Source organism: Mobula hypostoma, chromosome 4 (genome assembly GCF_963921235.1).
Source record: "Mobula hypostoma chromosome 4, sMobHyp1.1, whole genome shotgun sequence".
Classification (NCBI taxonomy): Eukaryota; Metazoa; Chordata; class Chondrichthyes; order Myliobatiformes; family Myliobatidae; genus Mobula; species Mobula hypostoma.
The window spans coordinates 64,737,000-64,762,394 of record NC_086100.1 but is presented as its reverse complement, the minus strand read 5'-3'; the positions used below and the strand labels follow the sequence as shown (position 1 = coordinate 64,762,394).

Here is a 25,395-nt window from a genome sequence, read left to right as displayed (position 1 = left end):
ACCCTCTCTGGTTTCCAGTGATAACACATAAATAAATTGCATGTTACCGTGGCAACACATACTGCAGCATTTCCAGACCAGGCGGACCCGAAAGCTCTAGGATTGGCGTTAACCTAAATAGAATTAGCACAAAGCAGATAGCAAATGTCGTGCAAAAACTTTAATAGAGTGTATCCATTTTCGCAAATGCATTCAGGACAGCGCGATTACTGTAATGGGATTATTGGCAAATTGAGAGAGAACCGGTGAAATTTCGACTAAAAATAATTGCAATTGTGCTTCGGTCATTTCTTCTCCATAAAACATTTACAGATGAAATGGAGAGGATAATGCACTGGCAAAGCCTGGAACACTTAATGAATGATGTCATAAATATCAAGAGTGAAGGAGAGTTAGTTGCGCGGGTATCTTTATATATACCTTAGTATTTGATTTTCGAAATTAAAATGTAAAATTTAGTTGTAATTTTTTTTGTTTATTTCTTCCAGCTGTGAACAACGGTAAAGATGGCGATGATTAAGACCTTTACAAGCGAAATCATGTTAACCCTCGCCATTCTGTTTTACTCCGATACTTTTCACGCGGCGTCGTTAGGACCATACAGATATGAACCCAGCGCGTACAAAGAAAACGCATACAACTATCCTGATCCCAAAATGATTAAAGCCCTGGAATTCATCGAAAATTTGCGACAAAATAACGAAGGCGTGCCGGTGCCAGACAATGAAGCGAATGGAGCATTCCGTCAATTTCAAGAACCACTCTTTAAAAAGTTGGAGGGAAACGATCAAGAGGATCAACAGCTGGACAACAGCAGGGAATCCTCAGACGAAGGCAAGGCTGAATGGGCCAGGCTTTTACTGCAAACTATGATGCAAGCAGAAAGCGAGTCCAGGGCGAGCGGCAAGCCGTATAGAGCAGGAGCTCGATTTCATAACCAGGATGAGGATGCAACGGAGGATGGAGGTAACCAACAAGGCGACAATGAAGAATTATTTGCACGTGATATACATGATAGACTGTCGAGGAAACACCATATTGCCTTTCCGGAGGGCGGCTACAATGTCAATCCCTATAAACGCACCAATGAAATAGTAGAAGAGCAGTACACACCACAAAGCCTTGCAACCCTGGAGTCCGCCTTCCGCGAACTAGGCAAATACACGGCCCCGCACAAGGAACGGGAAAGATTAGAGGAAGAGCATTTTCGTAAGGAAGAGGAGGATGATATTTCCCGGGCCAGTGATTTTGCTTATGAAGACGTGGCGGACGGAGAAGACTGGGATTCAGTAGAAATGAAGAACAGGCACCGCCATAAAGAGATACAATTTCAGGATGAGGAAGCCGATACCAACACAGAGCCAGAGGGAGCAGCTTATAACATTAAGAAGTCTTTGGCCGCTGTGGATGAGGTCGACTTGGATCATCCGGATTCCCGGGAGAAAGTAACAAGTGAGAAAGACGGTGGAGGCGAGAAGGCAGACGCCGCGATGGACTTGATGCTACAGTATTATAAACGGCTGCAAGACAGAATGTACGAAGGGCAGCCCGAAATGGCTGTTAGGAACACAGGCGAAGACAGGAATGTAGAAACTGAAAAGGTGATCAAGGCATCGGAAGATGAAATTGAGCCAGGTCTCCTGAACCAGTTCGTTGAACTGTCCGGCAGACTTCAAATACCACCGGATGACATTCTCAAAATCCTGAAGGACGCGGAACAAAAGAAACAAGCGCCTGGACCCTCCCTGGCGGAGATCGACTCTGAGTTCCCGGACAGCCTTCGCGAGAGCTCGGAAATGGACGCGCGTCGGGAAAGCAAAAGATTCAGAGAAGGTTACAACAACTTCGCTCAAAACAACGAGGATGGAGACCTCACCGCAGAGGACATCCTAAACATCCTGGGGACGGGTGATAGGGTATATGAGAAGCCTGAGTATTTCCGTAAAGCAGATCAGTTGACAAACCGCCCGTCCGCACTCTATGTCCCATTCCCGAATTTTCAAGGGTATCGCGTTCCCGATTCGTTACGGAACGGCAAAGGCTTGGACCAAGAAACGGACGACCGAGCCATCGACATCGACGACGACGAACTCGCCAGGTATCTGGAGAGGCTGTTGGTCAAGTACCCCGATCTGCTGAATGCAGCTGACATCCCGCGGGCTAGAATGCCTTCAGCGGCTGACGAACAGGAGGAGGCAGACATCTATCAAAATCCCGTCAAAGAGTTGCTGCGCGGTATCAGCCCCCAGGAAGCTGTCGAGGTTATGTCAATCATAAACGGCCTTTCGAGTTTTACGGAGAACGGTTACCACGCCCCTCGAAGGCTACAGAAAGCTGAAGATGCTGCGGCTATAATTCTCAAGTTAAAGGAACTGGTAAATCAACAGAATGGCGACTTGGATCGTGCCATGAAGGAACCAAACAGAGAAATCCTGGGTCATGAGCTGTATTAACGAAGAGAATAGTTTGTAAACAGAAAAATGGCAGATTGTTTACTGGTGATAAGATTTAATACATACGCAGTTAAGATTTCTATAGAAAAGATCCATGGACAATGACATGAATAATGGAGAATAGGTCGTTGTCACGGGTTTCACGGTAATTTTTTTGGTTGTTAAAATTACTTCTTACTTTTCATGATGAGGCAGTTTTAGAAGTCATGTTGACAAACTTGTTCTTGGCTGAAACTATCCCCATCATGCATGGTTAAGCATTGGTAGCAACACGTCCGTGATTGATTTTATTTAATAAAAGTATTTTATTTCCAATTAATCAAAATGAACTCGGTATTGTCTATGATTTCTGTGAAAAGCTGAGAAGAAAATAAAGTGGCATTAAGAAAATAAAGCAGCATTAATTCTTGTACATTTTGCACGTACTGTTCTATATTGGTGTATAATTTAAATTACCAAACCTATCGCTGGCTCTCACCCCACCCCTTCGTTGTTCTAAAGCAAAACTGAGACTCGCTCTCCTACGTGCATGATACTTTTGTTATAAAATCTAGAAACACATCAATTAGAAAGTAATGTATGAAAGTATTATTTTTAAACACACAGTTTTCTTAACGCACAAGTTTATGGCAAAAGAGCATTTGCCGGCGACATATCATTCGTTAGCCAGAGGCATCAGTAATAGGGGGCAAAGGATTCGGGCGTAGGTTTCAGAGCAGCCAGGATTTCGCTACGTCGTGAAACAGACCTCAGGAGCTAAATGTTTTATTAATTTGTCCAATATTTATTCGAATTATAAAACGCATGCCAAACGATATAATGACATGGATATGCCTGAGTGGCGGAGGGGTAGGGGATATATAGCGAACAAAGTAGACATACTGCACTGGGTACAAATGCTGAATTTGATATTGAAGATAACTAACATCAGGGTACACCACTCACCCACTAGGCTAGGCCTAAAGGCTGACTACAGGAAGGAATTCAGTTCTGACTGGTGTTGGTGGCTTTACACAGACCGCCATGTTGCCGAAGGTGGTGAATTCCACGAACGTAAAAGTGGAACCAGCTGTATGGAGACTACGGAGGACAGCCTTGATCGATGCAGGGGAAATTAGGTCTGATGTGATCTTGAACCTGGGGCTCTGCAAGTTACATAGTTTGCTCCTTTATTTCCCCTTAAATTCTCGAACGTTAAGGTGCCTTACCACCAAGCAGCCGCAAAAATGTAGTATCCAGGCCAAGACAGAAACGGAGGAAAGAGATGGCGTGGCGGTTAGCGTAATCCTATTATTATAGAACAGGGTTCGATTCCCGCCGCCAACTGTGGGGAATCTGTGAATGGGCGAATTTTCTCCCGGTGCTTTGGTTTGCTCTCACATTCCAAAGACTTGTGGGTTAGTAGGTTAATTGGTCATAAGGGTGGATGGAATTGGGTGATGCCAGCTTACTGGGCCGGAATGCTAGATATCTAAATATAAATAATAAATGCCTTAAATAAGACCTAGAGGAAAAGGAAGAAGCAGGTGAGAGAGGGTCTAGAGTGGACTCCAGTGGGCTGCAACATCGAGTGATTGAAATGTTTTAAGCAGAATGAAAAGATGTAACCAGAGAGGGAGAAATAAGACAAGTTACAAAGGAGCATTCAGTTCAATCTACCTTCGCCTTAAGATAGAACGAGAAAGTAGTTTAAAGCAAAGCTAGATTTATCAAATATTGCCAAGTTCGGTTGTATGAAACCCTTCCTTTGCTGTTCTGGGAGCCAATTGGCCTACATGGGTAAACAGTAGCATTTCGTTTTCATTCACCGTTTTGGAAGGAGTGCACGAATTTTGCTGTGAACAATGGTATGTTTAATGGACAGGCCGCAGCAGCTGTCTTCAATTGCTTATTCGATTTAGCACTGCTGAACCGAACCTAAACTATAGCGTTGCTACATGAACCTCATGCAGCCGAGCACGTCTGCGACCACAGGAAGGACCTCCTTCCAACAAAAATGCAGGAAGAACTTGAAGTCAGACAACATTTATAGATGGGAATAAGCAGCCGACATTCGGCCCAAGACACTGACTGTTTATTCCCCTCCATGGATGTTGCCGGCTTGCTGAGATCCTCTGGCGAGTGTGTTGCTAAAGATTTCAAGCAACTGTGAAATCACTTTTGTAGATGGAACTCCTCCAATGATTTTCAAAAGGAATATCATTTAATTACAGGTTAGTTGGTGATTGATTTCATTGGGGTAGACAGGGTTGCTTCCAGAATTGTAAAATGTAGAGTGGGTTGTGTACTGGAAACTGAGGAGTTTTTGCTGAGTTGAAGTCTTTTGCACTGCCAGGTCGCCATAGACATGACTTTTAACACCCTGAGGGCAAGTGCTAAGAGAAATGAGCGAAGGGTGAAGGAAGTAGACCAATCTGCTCTACATGAAGGATGAGGAGGGAAGGGAACCAAAATGCATCTTGCAGATAGACCACCGTCACTGACCTATGGCACTTGCTCAAAAAACCACATTATAACTACACCCTCTGCCAATGGCTAGTAGTGTAATGGAGACACAAGGGAGTGCAGATTCTGGAGGCTGGAGCAACACACAATCTAGATGCTGGAGGAACTCAGCAAGTCAAACACCAAAGGTGGGAAGAAAGAGACTGTTGACATTTTGGGTTGGACCCCTGCATCGGGACTGATTGCAGAGATGAGCTGGCCGGTGCAGAGAGGAATAGCAAGAAAGGATTCTGAAATGATGGGTGACAGAGGAGGTGACAGGTAGCGCCAGGTAGAGGAGCTGAGGTGGGGGGGAAGGGTGGAGTTGGGAGATTGCAATAGGTGAATTATAAAATGAGGGGTTCAAAGAAGAGAAAGGAAATGAAACAGATGAAGCAATGGAGGGGGGGGGAAAGAAAGGGGAGTGTGATGTGAGGCAGTCATCGGCCAAACCCAAATTATCCTGATTCAGCAAACTACGTCAACTGCTATAAAAATATGAAAGAATTACCAGTTTGACATTATGGTGCCTGTTTCCATGCTCCCTCATTGGCAGTGGATGGTGAGTGGAAGGCTGTTGACTTGCTGGAGAAAGCCTTGCAGGGCAGCTTCTGGTAGCTCAGGGGTAGGTGCCAAGCCATGAGCAATGATGCCTTGACGTGAGTAACAGCATTCTGGGCTGGCGTGAGGCAAGATCATAAACGTTTTCACCCTGAAACACATCTTACTACACAATCCACCACTTTGATGCAAAATGGCGCATTTCACTATACACTTGAATGTTAAATAAACCTAATCTTAAAGATTATCTTAGTTCACTTAAACACAGCTCAGATAAAATATGATTTAAAAAAAGATTGATAGTATACTATTCAGCAGGTTTAATGACAATTTTATTTCCATTTCTGTATTTAAGATTTCAGTTGCAATTCTGTTTTTCACAACAGATTTGTTAAATTCTTCCAATTTTAAAATTTGGCCTCAAATACATTTTCTAGTTCATGATTGAAGTACCTAAGCTTCTTAACAAAAACACGAGAATTTAGTGGAAGGGTGCACATAACTGCTTACTTCTTGAAATAATATTTTGCTGAAGTAGTATTTGTCAGGTTAATCTTAAAAATGTAAAAAAAAACATTAATATTAAATATATCAATAATTAATATGGAGCTGCACAACAGCATAACAAAATAGTACATACAGAATCCAATTTTACTGAAAAACCATAGGGCACAAATAAGCACATGACAATCTTCCAGATTACTAATTTACCAAACAATAAATAAAACAGTGGAATTTATCACATGTATCAAGTATATACACAAGCTTGTGAAAGAGATTACCCTTTTTTGTACTACCAACTGATATTGGATAGTATTGGTGAACATCAGCTTCACATTTAAATTCCATAGGTAAAGAACCAAAATGCTTGCAATAAAGAATCCCCTATTGAGCAGTAGGTACAATTCAGGTATCTGTCAAGGATTTTACACTGGTTTTCCAACAACAGTCTCCAAAGGATTTCCATAGTTTAGAAGGGATTTGCATCTTAAACAGTTTTGGTTATATTTAATTGCAAATTTGCAAAGGGGAAAGCAATCAGCAATTTTTGTATTGGCTTTCGTTCAAGTAAACTTGTTCTTTTTTTGACAGTGTTGTAATTTTTTTATTAGTTTGCAACAGATGGATCCATAGTTTGAAGGGGGCATCTCTGACTAAGGCAGTTTTTATATCTGTATTGTATGAAAGTATCATTTTGTGTTAATGCTGGAGTGGGGTTTGACCTGATTTGTTGACAGGAGTGCTACATTGAATCCTTTCCCATATGTGATCTAGAATTTATAACGTGCAGTAGGTCACTACAAATATATTTATGTCTCACTCAAACTTGGGTACTTTCATCAGCTCAAATAACCTGCATCTTTTAAAATCAGTTATTCTGAAGTACAATTAGCCAATTTAGTGTTCTTAAGCCTTTCAGGCAAGTTGTAACATATTAAAACAACAGGTCTCTCATTTTGCAGGATACTCTCGCATGATAAAAAACTGACTTGGAGGTAATAATTTTCAACATGCCATTAGATTAATTGACAATTTCAATTCTATACCAAAATTAGGTAAATTACAGGGTTGATGATTTTTATTTTAGTTATAATTAAAAATAATTCGGTAGCATCCATCTATACTAGTTGAAGATTTGTAGGAATGAATTTTGTTGTTAAATGCATTGAAGCAACATACCTCCTCCTCATTAACAATGGAAAACTTTAAACAAGAAGCACACAAATAACTATGAATACAAAAAAAATATTATGCCTGAACATTGCATAGTGCCAACTTGCTAACTGCATTTTTGTTGAAATTGTACATTTTTCCATAAAGTGAAGCAATAGCAAAATATATTCTTCTAAATTTTAGACCATTGTAAACACACAATAATCCATGTATACATTTCATAAATTAGGAGTCCATCTTTCAGGCCTTCTAGAGTCCAAGTCAAAATGTTGGTTTTGCTAAATATTCTTCCATAGTCTGTAACAAACATACTACAGTATTAGTTCACACAACTCAATGCTGATGTTTCTCATGAAAATTGTAATCTCAAACTCATGCGTAACACCCCACCCCAATATCCTGCTTTATTCACCTGAAAATGACTTACAAATTAAAGCCTGGAATTTAATCAATTATCCTTAAATCAAGTGATTCTGCAGCAAAGTATATAATTAAAATCAGTAGATTTAACTAAGCAAAGCTTAATAATGCTTCACAATTAAATACTTTCGATAAAAATAACTTTTGTACAGTTGATTAGGATTTTTATTTTAGGAACATAGACTTGGAATCACCAGCATCTTTAGTGCCTAGAAACTTTACTTATTTTGATTGTCTGACACCCTTACTATTGACAATCATAGGTACAAATATTGGTCATGATCACTGTTCCTAATCCACACAGAAATTACAGGGCACTCAGTGACACACTCAATCCTGGCACCAGGACTATAACAAAGCAAGTGACACCCAAATCCTTAATTACATATCTAACTACTAATTATTTAACCCCCTATCTCTATTGCATTTTTCCTCTACCATTATACAGTTGAGACACCCACTGTGTCCATGCTGCCCAGAGGACTAGAGAAACACTGGAGTTGCCTGTTTCTTGGATGCCCTGCTGTGTGAACAGTTGCTGTTCAAGATTGAACAGCCAAAGTGCGAGTTCCCCTGGCTGATGGAATTCTTGCAAATGTAGGTATCTACACAATGCGAAGCATGATATGGACTGTTGGTAATTGGGACTGAAGTGTCTGGCCATAAATAATATTATTTGTGCTGCTACTTAGACTCGGAAACAACACTTCTTGGACTTAGCTGCATTTAAAAATATAGCTACTCACCAGTTGCTCATTTTCACCAATGTCACTTTAATTATTTTATCTTGTACCTTTCTTTATGTTGTTCGTTCCTTTAGTGTCCTCTTAATAGTTATATGTCTATTTATTTAAATATACTGCAAGCTGAATTGATAATTTTTAAAAATCACATTATATGTTTACTTTTACCCTAACCCACTTCCATCCTCACTGACCATCAACACCTGAGCACAAGGATGCATGCTTAGCCCACTGCTCTACTCTCTCTATACTCTCAGTTGTGTGGCTAGGTACAACCCAAACACCATCTACGTATAAATTTGCCAATGACACAACTATTGTTGGCAGAATTTCAGGTGGCAATAAGTTAGTGTACAGGAGTGAGATAGATCAGCTGGTTAAGTGGCGTTGCAACAATAACTTTGCACTCAAATGTCAGAAAGACCAAGGAATTGATTGTGGCCTTCAGGAAGGGCAAGTCAAGGGAACACTCCCCAGTCCTCGTCAAGGGATCAGAAGTGGAAAGGGTGAGCAGTTTCACATCCCTGGGTGACAGCATCACTGAGGATCTATCTTGAGCTCAACATGTTGACACAACTACAAAGAAGGCTGAGCAACAACTATATTCCATTACGAGTTTGAGGAGAATTTGTATGTCACAGAAGACACTTGTAAATTTCTACAGATGCACGAATCTAACTGGTTGTATCGCCATCTGGTATGGAGGGGCCACTGCACAGGATCTGTAAAAGCTGCAGAAAGTTGCAAACTCAGCCAGTTCCATCATGGGCACTAGTCTCCCCAGCATCCAGGACACCTATAAAGGGCAATGCCTCAAAAAAAAAGGGAGCATCCATCTTTAAAGACCCCATCACCCAGGACATGGCCTCTTTTCATTCCATGAAGGAGGAGATACAGGAGCCTAAAGACACACACTCAACATTTCAGGAACAGCTTCTTCCCCACCGCCATCAGATTTCTGAATGGATAATAGACCTATGAATGCTATTCTAGTATTCCCCCCCCCCCATTTTGCACTACTTACTTAATTTGATTTTTTGAAATATTTTCTTACTGTAATTTATAGTTGCTGTGCAAAACATTTCACGATATATCCCAGTGATATTAAACCAGATTCTGATTCATTAAATATCAAAGACTCAGCAACTTTAACCAGCAATTAGATCAGCCATATAATATCCTAAATCCCTTGTCTGTATTTGGAGGTGAGAATGCCAGGACAGTATACAGCCAAAGATATGATTGACATTCTGGCTCAGGGTTGAGAATGGGTCATGTCAGTGATCAACACGGTATTCTGGATGGTCAACTAAGAGTTTCTGAGTTAGAATTTTGGGTCTGATAGACTATAGGTTCAGCAGAGTCAGAGAATTGGATCCTGAGGTTCCGGTGACGTCATTGTTCAGAATGGCAGTTTAGATCAACAGCTCCTCGGGAAAAATGCATACTTTGCCCTGTTAATCCATCGAATATAAGATCTTTCGAAAATATCTGAATTGATAAGGGGGGAAAGAATGGAGATTAAAAAAAGCACCACTGCAGAGCCTATGGAAGAGAGAGGTACAGCGCGCGACTCTCCTACACGTGCGTGTGGCGGCGAGGCTGACGCTGGGCCTCGTGCAGGTGAAGCAGCAAATATGATAAGGATTCTGGAAGAGATAAGGCAAGTCCAAAAATATATAAAGTAGCAACTCAATGATGTAAAGTCAGAGCTTGCCAACGTCAATGAGAAAATAGCGGTGGCACAGACTCGAATTGAGAAGATGGAAGATCACGTGCGAAACGGGGAAAGGATACTGAGAAAGACAATAAAAATATTAAATCAACAGGAAAGTAAATTGCTTGACCAGGAGGGAAGATCGTGACGGAAAAATATCCGGATTTACAATGTTCCCGAAGGAGCGGAGGGATTGTCGATGATGGACTTTGTAGACAAGCTGCTGCAGGAAGCGCTGGAGATTCCTCAGACAATGGAGATTGAAATTAAAAGGGCACATCGTTCGCTCGTCCAGCAGCCTCCCGGAGACAGAGAAGATAAACCGCGCTCCATAGTACTTAGATTCCTTCGATTCAAGAGCAAGGTGAAGATTCTACGAAGGGCCTGAGGTAAGAAGAGGGTGTTTTGGAACGGGAAGTTAATATACTTTGATCATGATTACCGCCCCGGCGGTCCTACAGAAACGGAAGGAATATTCCAAAGCGAAACGAATATTAAAGCAAGAAAAGATTGAATTCCAAACCCCGTACCTTGCTAAGCTGAGGGTATTTTACCAAGAAAGGATGCAGCTGTAACAACTAAAGACATGAACAACAGAGGAATGTCCATTAGCGTGGTCAAACCAAGGAAAACTCAGGCTGAGCAGTTGTCCCAAGCTGCCTGAGAAATAGTAAGAGAACCTGGAAAGCAGGGGATGGGAGCAGGATGAGAGAAGGATTTTAGGAAGAGACTGCCAGTTCTTCGAGGGCAGCCCTCACCTCCTCCAGAAGAGCCATAAGGTTTGGCCAACTTTGAAAGTGCTGATAAACTAAACGGAAGCAAAAATAGACAGTGATATACCTATCTCGAGAAATACGTGTTATGGTGTAGATTTTATATTACTCAATTTTTAAAAAAAATTCATTTATTCGTTCCTTTTTCCCCACCTGAATGAGAATATATACATGGGAGGAGTACACAGGGAAATCATTTCTGTGTAATGGGCATAGTTTTTTTTTTACTTACTTTTACTGCAGTGGGGGCCCTCAACCCATAGGTAGGAGGGGCTATCCCCCACGGCTAGACTTTTCTTCTAGCCCAACCCAGGGCCACCTAGAGACCCCAGCCTTGGAACCACACCTTCCTTACCTTTTTTTTATTATTCACTTTTCTTGGTTCTTACTTGTTCAGGGAGTAGAGCGATTAGGTCATATTATGCAAATTTCAATTATATACTAACAGATAAATACACAGAGAGTAAGACCATATATTTTGGGTATATACCTCAAGAATGGTCGAAAAGAGATAAATATAAATATTTAATGAATGTACTGCTGGTGGCTGGTAAAAAGACCTTTACCAGGAAATGGTTATCTCAGGAGAGCCCAACTTTAAACGTATGGATGGAAATTACAATGGACATTTACAAAATGGAGAAGATAACAACATCTGTTAATCATAAGTTGGAACAATTTTGTTCATACTGGAAAAAAATGGTTTAACTACATAACACCTCATAGGCCTGATTTTATTTTCACAACCAATGAATATGTTGTAAAAAAAATCACTCCCTACTCTGTACAGTTTTCTTCTTTCGATTGTTCGTTCTTTCCTCTTCTTTCTATAGGTGTATACCTCAGATAAATATTATGTGGAGATTTGTGACAAATATGATTATATGATATACATCTTATGGAAATGTTTGATGATGAAACTCAATAAGAAATAAATTACAAAAAAAAACAATTGGATCCTGAGAGTGATTAACATGGTGAGTAATATTTAAGTAATTTTTGAGTAATATTGTAAACACCATTTGATTAATTATTCTTTGTTTACATAATTTACTGTGGGTTATATGTGCAAGTTTGTGAATGACATTTGTCGTTAGGCCACAACATCAAATGTGAGCACCTCATGAACAAAAAGGAAAGGTAAATCTAAGTAGACCATTATCCATATTCCTGTGTTTTTCTTTTGATTAGTTTCTGGAGTTACAAAATATAACAGTGGTGAAGAGAAAGTTTTAAAACAAACCCAAGACCTGTTGAAGCACAGCACACTTTTCATCAGAAAGGGAAAGAGAGATGTTAGAGGTTTTTTAAAAGTGCAGTATGTTTTTCTTTGGAAGAGGAGAAAGACATACGAGTTTAAAAAAGGCAGAAAATGGACAAAATTAACAAGCAACAAGTTTGGCCATAGATTCTCAAGCAGGGAGTACTAGGTGATTATACTAAATAATAAAAAAAGTAAAAATGACTGGCTGCATCGGAAAGATAGATGTGTTGGATTGCACAACAGATAACTGGATGACATATACTGAATGAATTGAGCAGTATTTTGATGCAAATGAAATAGCCAATGAAAAATGAGTGCTAGTGTTACTGAGTGCAATGGGTGAGAAAAGCAAACAGTTTGCTTCGAAGTTTAACTGCTCTAAATAAACCAGCTGAAATGAGTGTCACTGATATTGTAAACATAATGCAGGAACATTTAGAGCTGAAACCATTGTTGATAGCAAAACACTTTAGGTTTCATTAACAGAATCAAAAGGAAGGGGAGCCCATTTCAGCCCATGTGGCTGAATTGAAGAAATTGTCCAAGCCTTGTCAGTTCAGTGATGGATTTAATGATGCACTGAGAGATCATTTAGTTAGAGAAATCTGACAAAAAAAAAATTCAAAAAAGGCACCCAACTAAAGCACACCATTCATTTAAAGTAGCAGTTGAAAGAACTGAATCAATGGAAACAGCAGCCAGAGATGCAATTGAGTTGCAGTTAGGAGTGAATGTGTGCATGAACAAATTTGCAAAGTTTAATCAGAAACTTGCCTGATTGAGTTACCATTGTGGCAGGGGCTCAATGCAGGTTTAAAGGCAAAACTTGCAGAAAATGCAGCAAAGTAGAATGCATACAAAGAGCATGTTAGCCAGAGAAAAATAAATGAACTGCACAGGGAAGAGAAAAAGATAAAGTCAAGTTGCAATTTCAAAAAGAGCACTAATTTACATACTGTTGATGAAAAAACTGATAATGATGAGTATGACACTGGATTGAGTAGGTATGAGAATTACAATATGAGAACTAACAGGAATCAAGCAATATGGCTTATGCCAAAAGAGAACAGCAAATTAATTAAAATGGAATTGAACACCAGTTCGGTTGTTTCAGTCATTTCACAAAATAAGTTTGGATGACATTTCAAAGATACTGAACTAAAGCTTACAGATGTACAAACTAACAATTTATATCAGAGAAAAGATAATTCCTGTGGAAATGACATTCATAACAGTGAAATACAACAACCAACAAGCCACATTGGACTTGTTTGTGGTAAAAACAGAAGGGTCAGCATTGTAATGGCTGAGACAAATACAACTTGATTGGTGATCCAGCCACCATTTCCATGCCACATCCCCTGGAATGGTGTCAACTGAAAGCAAAGTAAGAAAGGCACTGGACGATGCCACAGCAGTGTTCAAGGATGGCATTGGAAATCTCAAACATATCAAGGGCAAGACAGTGTTAGATGAAAATGCCACACCCAAGTTATACAAAGCCTGTCTGGATCCTTATACCATCCATAATAAAGTAGCCAGTGAGCTTGGTCGCATGAAGGCTGAAGGAATTCTTTCCAAGTTTGAGTGGAGCCAATGTGCAATGCAATGGTCCCAGTAGTCAAGAAGGATGGGTCCATCACTGCTCTCTGTTCTGGATAGAGGACATCTTTGCAACCCTTTCTGGAAGTAAAATGGACAGCTGAAGCCTAACTATAAATGGAGATGGAAGAGTTGTCTAAAGTGTTTCTCACTACTAACACTTAAAAAGTGCATTATTGCTAAAATAGGCTTCTTTTGGAGTAGCATCTGCACCTGTATTTGGGCAGAAAGCTATGGATTAGTTGCTGCAAGGTAGTCCAGGCATTCAGTGTTAGCTGGATAACATCATTGTTACCAGGGAAGATGACAAGGAACATCTCCAAAATCTCAAGACTGTGTTAAAAAGATAAGATTCTGGGCTCAGAGCACAATGCAACAAGTCTTTTACCTATTGTGGTCACATCACTGATGCACAAGATATATACAAGTGTGCTAAGAAAATTCAAACAGTGGTGGAAACCCCAAAGCCAAAGGATGTGTCACAGTTGCGATCCTCATTTAGGATTTGTCAATTATATAACAGTTCCCTGCCAAATCTGGCTACTGTAGTCCACCCCTTGAACTTATTAATATGATAAGGAAGAAACGGGCAAAGCATTGTGAGGTGGTTTTCCAAAAGGAAACACCAGACACTGTACTCACAACATTATGATCCACATCGTCCAGTGAGCCTTGCCTACACATTGCCTTATGGTATGGGTGCAGTCATGTCACATGAGTGATGGAAGTGAACATCCCATAGCTTTGCATCACGTTCCCTTACCACTGAAGAGAAAAATTACATACGGATTGATAGAGAGGCATTGAGTCTGGTTTGGGGTTGTAAAATGTTTTAACCAATGTGGGAGACAGCTTAACCTCATTACTGATCATCAACTACTGATGTCCATTTTCAATCCTTAGAAGCATATTCCGCTGACAGCATCGGCACAAATGCAGAGATGGGCTCTGTTTCTTGGAGGACACAAGTACAAGATCAAATTCAATAGGGAAACTAATCATGGAAATGCTGATGATTTGTTCAGTTTACCCTTGGGAAAGGAAATACCTAAAAAATTTACAAAAGAAAACATTCCTCTTGATGTATTCTCCCTAATACAAATCAATAATGTCCCTATTAGGGCACAGATGATCCAATGGGAAACCAGGAGAGACCACACACTGTCTCAGGTCTTCATGACAACCCATATTGACTGGAATATGCAAAAGAAATTTCCATTCCCCCATTTTTACCAGCATTGGAATGAACTTATCCTTGATGGGGGTTTCCCTATGTGGGTATTGAGAGTTGTTGTAACATCCAAGCAGAGTGCTAAAGTGTTGGAAGAGCAATATGCTGATCATCTAGTCATGGTCAAAATGAAAGTCTTGCCTTCAAGCTCCAGAAGATGCCAAGAGCAGAACCCCTCCATCCTGGGGATGGCCTGCGTTGTACAGAGGATTTATGTGGATTTTGCTGGACCATTCATGGGCACAAATTTCTTAGTAATAGTGGATACAGCTACAAAGTGGTCAGAAGTGTTTCCAATAGCCTTCACTACAGCCTTACACACTGTTGATGTGTTGAGAATCTTCTTCTCAAGGACGAGTATTCCAGAACACTTAGTCAATGACAATGGATCAGAGTTTGTTGCAGAACGGTTTGAGTCATTCTTGGAAATTAATGGAATAAGACATATTACATCTACACCATCCCACCCAGCTACAAATGGCTTTGTGGAAATATTTATCCAGGATCTAAAGAACACACTGTGAGTAATGTCAGCAGAATACACTACACTAAATCAGAAACTCACCAATTTCCTCCTTGCATATTGCAACTGCAGCTCTCTCCACAACCAACAAACACCGACTATGCTGTTCCTGGGTTGGCCCTTGTGCTCATGCTTGGTTCTCCTCAACCCCAATCTCAGAAGGACAAACAGCAGAGGCACTTTGAGAGCTCCTCAATCAAGGAGGTTCGAAGTTTCCCTTCTGGACAAGCAGTCCTTGCAAGGAACTAAAAAAAATGATCAAAATTGGGTATTGGAAAGATTAAGGACAATAGGTGCAGGAGTAGGCCATTCAGCCCTTCGAGCCAGCACCACCATTCACTGTGATCATGGCTAATCATCCACAATCAGTACCCTTTTCCTGCCTTCTCCCCGTATCCCTTCACTCCGCTATCTTTAAGAGCTCTATTTAACTCTTTTTTTTGAAAGAATCCAGAGAATTGGCCTCCACTGCTTTCTGAGGCAGAGCATTCCACAGAACCACAACCCTCTGTGTGAAAAAGTTTTTCCTCAACTCTGTTCTAAATTGTCTACCGCTTATTCTTAAACTGTGGCCTCTGGTTCTGGACTCCCCCAACATCGGGAACATGTTTCCTGCCTCTAGCGTGTCCAATCCCTTAATAATCTCATGTGTTTCAATCAGATCCCCTCTCATCCTTCTAAATTCCAATGTATACAAGCCCAGTCGCTCCAATCTTTCAACATATGACAGTCCCGCCATCCCGGGAATTAACCTCGTGAACCTACGCTGCACTCCCTCAATAGCTAGAATGTCCTTCCTCAAATTTGGAGACCAAAACTGTACACAATATTCCAGGTGTGGTCTCACCAGGGCCCTGTACAACTGCAGAAGGACCTCTTTGCTCTTATACTCAGTTCCCCTTGTTATAAAGGCCAGCATGCCATTAGTTTTCTTCACTGCCTACTGTACCTGCATGCTTACTTTCAGTGACTGATGAACAAGGACACCTAGGTCTCGTTGTACTTCCCCTTTTCAGTAGTGGACCACTCTCCTACACAGTGGAGATTGCATCCGAACTCTTCTGGAGACAACATGTTGATCAGTTGAGAACAGAGTCAAGTATCCAGAGCTGTCAGAACCACTTCCATAATTCATTTTAAGTTACATGTAAGAAGTACGTGAATGGTGTACGTCATTACGTCACCATGCCATATACAAGTGCCTCCCCAAAAACAAACAAAATACTAAGTAGACCATTATCCCAGCTCATATCTTTTTCTTTCAATTAGTTTCTGGAGTTACAAAACATAGCAAGTACAATGACAGATGGGGTAGGAGGGTTGGTGATTGAAGTGGAGGGTTGGGTTTTCTAAGGATAGAACATAGTTGAGAGACTGATATGAAGGAGGTTCCATTTGCTGCTGTTCTATGAAAACCAAAGGAATGTTGTAAGGGAATTGTGCTGTCATTTAATTTGTATCTGCTGCAGAAATTACACGGGACTTTCATCAATGATTCTAACTTGGGACACAGTTTCCTATAAAGTTTACAGAAGATGCACGAAACCAGAAAGCTGAACATATTAGAATACAAGATGGCACAAACTACCCATTTCATGAATATTCTAATGGTGAAACCGCTTTCTTGCATAACGACAAATATTCAGAGTTCAAACTGTTGTTGCCAATGAACTGGAGTCTGAAAACTCACACTCATTCCTCAATCATCCTTTACTTGTGCACAAGAAGAACAGCATAGTCCCTCGCACCACATTGTTCTAAATTCAAAGAAATGCCGTTTTTGTACAGAATTAACTAATAGTTACAGATATTGACCATTTGCTAAAAATTGTGTATGTTTGACTGCCTTACTTGCAAGATCAACCACCATTGGCAATACAGGTGTTAAAAGCCAATAAAAACTGCAAACTAACTGATGATATTTTGAAGTTAGTAAAGTAATTCTCCTTTAGTTGGCAGGTGTGACCCATGTATCCTTCCGTTGTATTCTTACCTTGTCTCAGTAAGACTAAATAGCCCTAGTTACCTGCTATGCAAAGGGAAGCTATGCTCTTTAAACACCTTTCTTGCCTAGACTGTCTGCACTCTATCTGCAATGTATCCTTGCCTGGACGTTATGATAACCCTTGCCTTGCTGCAACTTCCACAAAACCTCAAATCCAAACCTCATGGTATATTAATTGTTGCCTTTATGACAGCAAATATTCAGTTTTTTTTTCTTTGCCTTACCTCTTGCAACATATCTGCCTCCTCCACTGCTTTGGGTATACTGTGCTTTGAGGTGTCCTGCAACTCCCCTCCGATTAGAAATTCATCCAGTATGAAGTAGGCCTTCTCAAAATTAAAGATGATGTCTAGTTCACAAACCTGGAAAAGTCCAACCAGATTTCCAAAATCCACAGGAATTGCTTTAATCAGTTGTACAGAAATAATGACATTGACATATGATCCATAAAATTAATCAAATTATGTTGAAAAACATGCAAGTGCAAATACTGGAAATTTAAAACAGAAACAGAGAATCCTGAAAATACTCATTCTCATAATGGTGAAAATGTGCTGAACCTAAATTCAGGTAATACCTGACCTGATCAGTATTACAACTATATTTTTATTCAAATTATGAATTGTGTATCTAAGTGAGAAATTCTCTAGATACTATAGATCTATGGAATTTGTGTTAATGCAGTGTACCATATCCTCAAATATTTGAATGACCAGGACAAATTAAACATTTATCTTATGTTTAAGTTCAATTTTAGATGAAAGAGTTGTATTCACATAATACCTTTTGAAACACCTGAAACACCTGTTTACCTAATTAAGTACTTATTGATGTGTGGCTTGTGTGTTAATACACTAAGTGCAATATCCAACATATGCAAGTCAAAATCTCGAAGGTCAAAGTGATATTTTCTACAAAATCTGATTTAGAAAATCTTAATTGAGGCATGTATTGACCAAGTCAATGATAACATCTCTTCTTCAAAATATTCAGAAATTCAAAAAATTTTTGCCTACTTGTAAGGGCAGATAAAACTTCTGTTTGCAGTCTCCTCTGTTGATTACAGATTAAGAGCTGCATTAGAGTTCAGATCATTAAAGGTTTTATGCCCAGGACTCTGAAGGGGGAATTGAACCCTAAAGCCTCTGACAAATGTACAACTGGGAGCATGGAGTAGGTTTCTTGCCCTTTCTGAACTGACCCACCATTCATTTAAAATCGTGGCTGAATTGACTGTGATCTCACTTCTGCATTCCCATATTCCTATGGTAACTTTTCATTCACTCGCTTATCAGATGTTTTCCTCTGTCTTAAAATTACTCAAAGACTGAGTCCATTGCCCTTCGAGAAAGAGAGTCCCAAAAACCCAAAAAAGAAATTTTGCCTCACCTCTGGCTTAGATGGGCAAACCTGTTCTAGATTCTCCCACAAGAGGGCACCAGCCTCTTAGCATCAACCTTGTCAAGGCATCGCTAGAGCTTGTGTTTCAATCAGGTTCTCCCTCCGGATGCAGAATTTTAATCTGAGATGTCAACAGTTCCTGCTGCTCCCCACCCTCCGCCCCAACAGATACTACTTGAATGCCGAGTCATTCCAGCAGTTTGTTGCTTCAGATTCCAGTATCTACAGTCTCTAATGTCTACAATAAATACAAGTCTAACCTGTCCAATATTACCTCACAACAACCCACTTATTCCAAGCATGTCTAATAACTTTCCAAATTATTTCCAAAATATTAATAAACCCTTAAATATAGGTATCAATACTGTACACAGAAATCCAGATCTGGGCTCGCCAATGCCTCATTTCCTTTTGAAAACACCATGTTGATTTTGCCTGATTACCATGATTTTTTCTATTTTTAAAACAGTGGCTTCCAGTGTTTCCGTACAATAAATGTTGTTAAAATGCTCATAGTTATTTCTGAAGTTTGGAGAGATGTTATCAAGGTTCAATTTACATTATCAAAGTTCAGAATGTATGCAATGTATAACTCTGAGATTCATCTTCTGCAGACAGCCACAAAACAAAGAAAACCATGGAAGCCATTCAAAAATATGACCCCCCACCCCTCCCCCACTCAAAAGGCAACAAGGACATCAAACACACCTCCCCATGGACAGAAAAGAGAGTTAGATTGTGGTTTAGAGACAAGAATGAGGGGAGTTGAGAAGTCAAAGTGGAGATTAGGGACAGGCATGTGGAGGAGTTAGATGTCAGGCCAGAGTGTAGGCCTCTGCTCCGCATTTGAGGACGAACGACGTGGACAGGCGAGAAAGGACATCCAGGGTCCAGGCCTCTGCTCCGTGCTCAATGGTCAGCAATGCGGACACACGTCAAAGGATATTCATGGATATCTGGCTGTCCCAGGTTGGTGGGTCACAGGATCAGATGTCCGCGTGAGGAGGCTGGAGGGCTGGTGAGTGGGTGATCCTGGAGTAAGAGTTTGGAGTCCGAGTTTGCAGTTTGGGGTCCTATCATTGGCTAGTAACATGGATCGATACTGAAGATTGAAGCTTGAATCCCGATTAGAAGTTGAAGCCCAATGGCCAAAGGCTGGAGACTGGAGGCCCAGAGGCCTGTCCTGGGGTTGGAAGACTATGTGTCTGTATGGAGGAGTGGGAGAGAAGAAAGGGGCTTGTTGTTGCTGGTTGTGTTCTGCTGAACATTACGAGTGGGCATGCTATGTTGGCATCACAATGTGCAGGAACACTTGGAGGCTGCCCCAACACACCCTACATTTGTGTTGGTTGTTAAAGCAAATTACGCATTTCTCTGTATGTTTCTATGAACATGGGATAAGTTAATGAATTTGATTCTGAACTTTCCCCTCTAGAACTTGGGTGAGAATGCCACAACTAGCATATTATAAACAGTGGTCTGGTTCATGCCTATTCTTTGTTTTCTAGCCCTATACTAACCCCATTGCAGATCTACTTTTTTGTACCCCCATAGATCCAAATGTCCTCCAGGCCCGGATACTGTATGGCTGACTATTACACAAGTGACAAATGGGCCTCCTTACTCCTAAGCTGCCAACTTACACATGGCCACCTGACAATTAATTGTTATCTAAGGATCTTTTAAACTGCTTATAAATGTATCTGATATTCAGATTGAGTAAAAAAGCAGGCGAAATTTATTTTAGAAAGTTACGTTTGAAAACAGGTGAAGAGCAATAAATCAAACTACCTACCTGCACTTGGTTTTTCGGTCTGTGGCAGCATTACTTCAGAAATGGCCAGTTTTGACGCAGGGGAATGATTGATTATCTGGAATGCAGTATTAAGGGGTTACATCATTCTTGGCTGGATGTCAGAGAGTTGTTTCTTGGACTTGTATTGGGCTTTGTTGGAACAGTGTAGGAGGTCAAGGACAAAGGTCAGAGTGGGAGTGTGTTGGACAATCAAATTGAGAGCCAAATGGAAGCTCCAAGTCACTCTTGCGGACAGAAGACACCACCTTATCTTCAGTCTGAGCAGTCTTTACAACTTGATGTTAGATAACTATATATTCCTGTCTGTGTCAGAAATGGCCATTTCTGATCCAATATAGTCAACCTGTAACAATAAGTCAGATTTTCTCTCTCCATAGTTGAGTGTTTCCAGCATTCTTTATTTCAAATTTTGAATTGCTGCTGTTTCACATCTCAAAGTTCTAACACTGCTTGTTTGCTTTTTAACCTCAACTCTGCTCATTCAAGTCCATGAAGATTAAACTTCTCCATACATTCTGTTATCAGTAATAGCCATTCACTACCCCTTCTTAGATAGCCACAACATGTCTCTCTTCTGAATTCTCTTTATCCCTTCAGAGAACCTTTCTCCACCTCCTCTCTTATTTGCAGATTAAAAGATGCACATTTTTTCCAGTTAAATAGAACAGTGCAACACAGTTCATCCCATAACATTGTACCCTAACCCTTCCCTCCTACCTAGTACATAACACAGCATTTTCCTTACTTCCATGTGCCTAAGAGTCTGCAAGTGTCCCTATTGTATCAGTCTCCACCACCAACCCCTGCAGTGCACTTTTGACACCTACCACGCTCCGTAAAAAAAAAATTGCTACATCAGAAATCTCCCCTAAACATTTCACCATTCACCTTAAATGCATGCCACCTGGGAAAAAGGTGATGGTTATACACTCAACGTACATCTTTCATAACTTTATAGACCACCATCACGCCACCTGTCATATTCTCTCACTCCAAACAGAAAAGCCAAAGCTCCCTCAACCTTTCCTCATAAGACATTTTCTTTAATCCAGGGAGCATCCTGATAAATCTCCTCTGCACCTTCTCTAAAGCTTCCACGGCTGAAGAAAGGCAACTGACCCAATGTGTCAGTTCTAGTTCCTTCTCCATAGAATGCTCCCTGACGTGCTGAGTACTACCAATACTTTCAGTTTCCTTCATTGACATACATTTGTTTCAGTATTGAACAGCTCTTCCTAGTTGCTGTGAAACTATCACACTGGTCAGACCGTGTAATCTTTGAAGCTCATGCTAAAATAGTTTCTACAAACAGAACAAAATGAGCTGTACTGAGCTAAAAGTGAAGTTTTCTACTCCACAGCATGCACACCCTGCATTTAAGCAGAAATCGCATTCAAAGTACAGAGGGGGGAAAAGCCTCAATATTGTAAAGTAGTAAATTGAACAACTAACTTGTTTATGAAAATCTAAATTAAAAACAGAAAATGCTGAAAGTGGTCAGCAATCAGTCAGCATCTGCGTAGAGTGAAGCAAATCAAGTCAATGATCTTTCAGCAGAAGTGAGGCAGTTAGGGAAATGAGCATATTTATAGATGGAGTGAAGGAAGAGGACAATGGAAATGTTTGTGATAGTGTGGAAACAAGAGTGTATGAACTATGTAGATGGTGTTGATGCCAGATGAGAGAAAGGCAAAGTCTTGTAAATTGCAGCTGATAGTGTTTAGTGGAAGTGCGAAGACAGGGAAATGATTCAGGACAGGAGCGGGGGGGAAATATTGGAGATGTCAAATATAGCACAGAGCAGTTTTGGAAATTTGAAATAAAAGAGAATGCTGGGAAAACTCAATTACTGAAAGTGTAAACGCATTTACCACAGAAAACGCACATTGCCAAAATACTTATCCAGCAATTCCACATAACGATGGATGATTTCCAGAGCCAGAAGTTCATTATCTTGTTCCTCTATTGCACAACAAAAATACAAGCTGGCAAACCTAGGGTACAGAAAAGAAATATGGATTCGTATTCAGCAGCGACGTGATCGTCAGTTTAGACACATTAGCTTGGCAATGTCCAAAAAAAAGAAAGAAAGAAAGACTAGTTTTATTTGCACATGTACACCTAAATATTGAAACATATAGTGAAAGATGTTGCTTGAGTCAAATCAAAATCAGCACTGGGCAGCCCTCTAGTGTTGCCATGCTTCTGGCATGCCGACAACTCACTTACCCTAACTGTATGTCTTTGGAATGTGGGCAGAAACTAGAGCAGCAGGAGAAAACACCTTCATCATGGAGAGAACCAAAATACCTACAAGCAGCTGCAGGAACTGAATTATTCATCGGTGATCGCTGGCAGCGTAAAACGATGCGCTAAGCATACACTACCATGGTGGTTCAGTTGTGCAAGTCACTTCATTTTAGAGATCTTAGAATGAATAGTTGATTTTCCTATTTGGGACCGTTATTGTCAGTGAATTAGAGTCCTTACATTCATAAAGAAAAATAGCAGCATTATCCCACAATTCAGAATAGTCCTCTGAAATACCCTACCACAAATGAGAAAAACCCATCCAGCACATCTTTATTTAACTAAGCAACAGCTTTATTTAACTGAGTAACAAAATTTGGTGCCTATAAAAATAATACCTCTTACATATCAGGAAGTCATTTAAAGACTATTTTAAAAGATTGTAATCATTGTCTAAAGAACAGAAGAAGCTATGATTAGAATTTGATGTGCCAAAATGCCCTGGAATCTGCTGTCAGACAGAGCCAGTTGCTTACAAAGGTAACACACATCAAAGTTGCTGGTGAACGCAGCAGGCCAAGCAGCATCTCTAGGAAGAGGTGCAGTCGACGTTTCAGGCCGAGACCCTTCGTCAGGACTAACTGAAGGAAGAGTGAGTAAGGGATTTGAAAGCTGGAGGGGGAGGGGGAGATCCAAAATGATAGGAGAAGACAGGAGGGGGAGGGGTAGAGCCAAGAGCTGGACAGGTGATAGGCAAAAGGGGATACGAGAGGATCATGGGACAGGAGGTCCGGGAAGAAAGACGGGGGGGGGGTGACCCAGAGGATGGGCAAGAGGTATATTCAGAGGGACAGAGGGAGAAAAAGGAGAGTGAGAGAAAGAATGTGTGCATAAAAATGAGTAACAGATGGGGTACGAGGGGGAGGTGGGGCCTAGCGGAAGTTAGAGAAGTCAATGTTCATGCCATCAGGTTGGAGGCTACCCAGACGGAATATAAGGTGTTGTTCCTCCAACCTGAGTGTGGCTTCATCTTTACAGTAGAGGAGGCCGTGGATAGACATGTCAGAATGGGAATGGGATGTGGAATTAAAATGTGTGGCCACTGGGAGATCCTGCTTTCTCTGGCGGACAGAGCGCAGATGTTCAGCAAAGCGGTCTCCCAGTCTGCGTCGGGTCTCACCAATATATAAAAGGCCACATCGGGAGCACCGGACACAGTATATCATCCCATTCCCATTCTGACATGTCTATCCACGGCCTCCTCTACTGTAAAGATGAAGCCACAGGAGGAACAACACCTTATAATCCGTCTGGGTAGCCTCCAACCTGATGGCATGAACATTGACTTCTTTAACTTCCGCTAGGCCCCACCTCCCCCTCGTACCCCATCTGTTACTCATTTTTATGCACACATTCTTTCTCTCACTCTCCTTTTTCTCCCTCTGTCCCTCTGAATATACCTCTTGCCCATCCTCTGGGTCACCCCCCCCCCCCAGTCTTTCTTCCCGGACCTCCTGTCCCATGATCCTCTCGTATCCTCTTTTGCCTATCACCTGTCCAGCTCTCGGCTCTATCCCTCCCCCTCCTGTCTTCTCCTATCATTTTGGATCTCCCCCTCCCCCTCCAGCTTTCAAATCCCTTACTCACTCTTCCTTCAGTTAGTCCTGATGAAGGGTCTCGGCCTGAAACGTCGACTGCACCTCTTCCTAGAGATGCTGCTTGGCCTGCTGCGTTCACCAGCAACTTTGATGTGTGTTGCTTGAATTTCCAGCATCTGCAGAATTCCTGTTGTTTGCTTACAAGGGTAGTCAATGAGAGATTGTTCAACTCATTCCCTTTGGTCATACACAGCACCAGGTGGTGAAATCAAAGAAGCCCTACCCAAAGAAATTGTTTGACAAGGGCAGTTCATGGTTCCTGTGAAGCTGCTAAACATTTTAACGATTTCTTAAGACATTTCGACAACTTATACTGTACATTGATCACAAATCCATTTTCAACACTAGAAACATATACTACATCAATTAAAGTATAAATTTCTTGAAACTTATCCCTGTACCTCCTAGCCATTTACCTTGAGGATGAATCTGCATCAGGTCTAACCTGCACAGGTTCAGTAGGCAAATTCCTAAAGTTAACTGTTGCTGGGTGCAGGGAGTGGGCATTTGGCCACTGGAATCTGAGTTTAGCATCAAAACAAAGTCAGGAAATCATCACAAATATCTAACTAGCAAAGTTGTGGGATTGGGGGGGTGCAAAGGGTTAATGTAATAAGGAATATTCATTAGGGCATATCCTTGCATTATGCAATATAGCAAATATTACTTTCAACAGCAATCAGTCTTCAGATCTGAATGTGAGTCACAGATAGTGTTTAAAATGCAGCTCAGAACATTGTCCTTCCTTGAGCTGCAGACTGGGATTGAGTGCAAACCAGGAAACTCCCATTCATCTGTGATGTCTGCATATGCATGAATG

General features: G+C 40.9%; 2 protein-coding genes across 4 annotated transcripts in view; one reads left to right on the top strand and one right to left on the bottom strand.

Annotated features, from left to right (window-relative positions):
- Nucleotides 1–2,877, top strand: part of scg2a (secretogranin II a) — a 72,163-nt gene extending 69,286 nt beyond the window's left edge. For 2 of the 3 annotated variants that reach the window (XM_063045884.1, XM_063045885.1), the window contains exon 3: nt 489–2,877. In XM_063045884.1, the coding sequence (XP_062901954.1) occupies nt 507–2,453 (1,947 nt within the window). In that variant the 5' untranslated portion in view covers nt 489–506 and the 3' untranslated portion in view covers nt 2,454–2,877. The remainder of the gene's footprint in view (nt 1–488) is intronic. The other variant, XM_063045883.1, reaches the window with a different exon arrangement.
- Nucleotides 2,878–6,036: 3,159 nt separating this feature from the next.
- The window catches only part of ap1s3a (adaptor related protein complex 1 subunit sigma 3a), a 56,340-nt gene continuing 36,981 nt past the window's right edge, over nt 6,037–25,395 (bottom strand). Inside the window, exons 3-5 of the mRNA XM_063045881.1 lie at nt 22,553–22,661; nt 17,675–17,812; nt 6,037–7,469 (exon numbers count right to left, since the gene is read on the bottom strand). Of these exons, the coding sequence (XP_062901951.1) occupies nt 7,434–7,469; nt 17,675–17,812; nt 22,553–22,661 (283 nt within the window). The 3' untranslated portion in view covers nt 6,037–7,433. The remainder of the gene's footprint in view (nt 7,470–17,674; nt 17,813–22,552; nt 22,662–25,395) is intronic.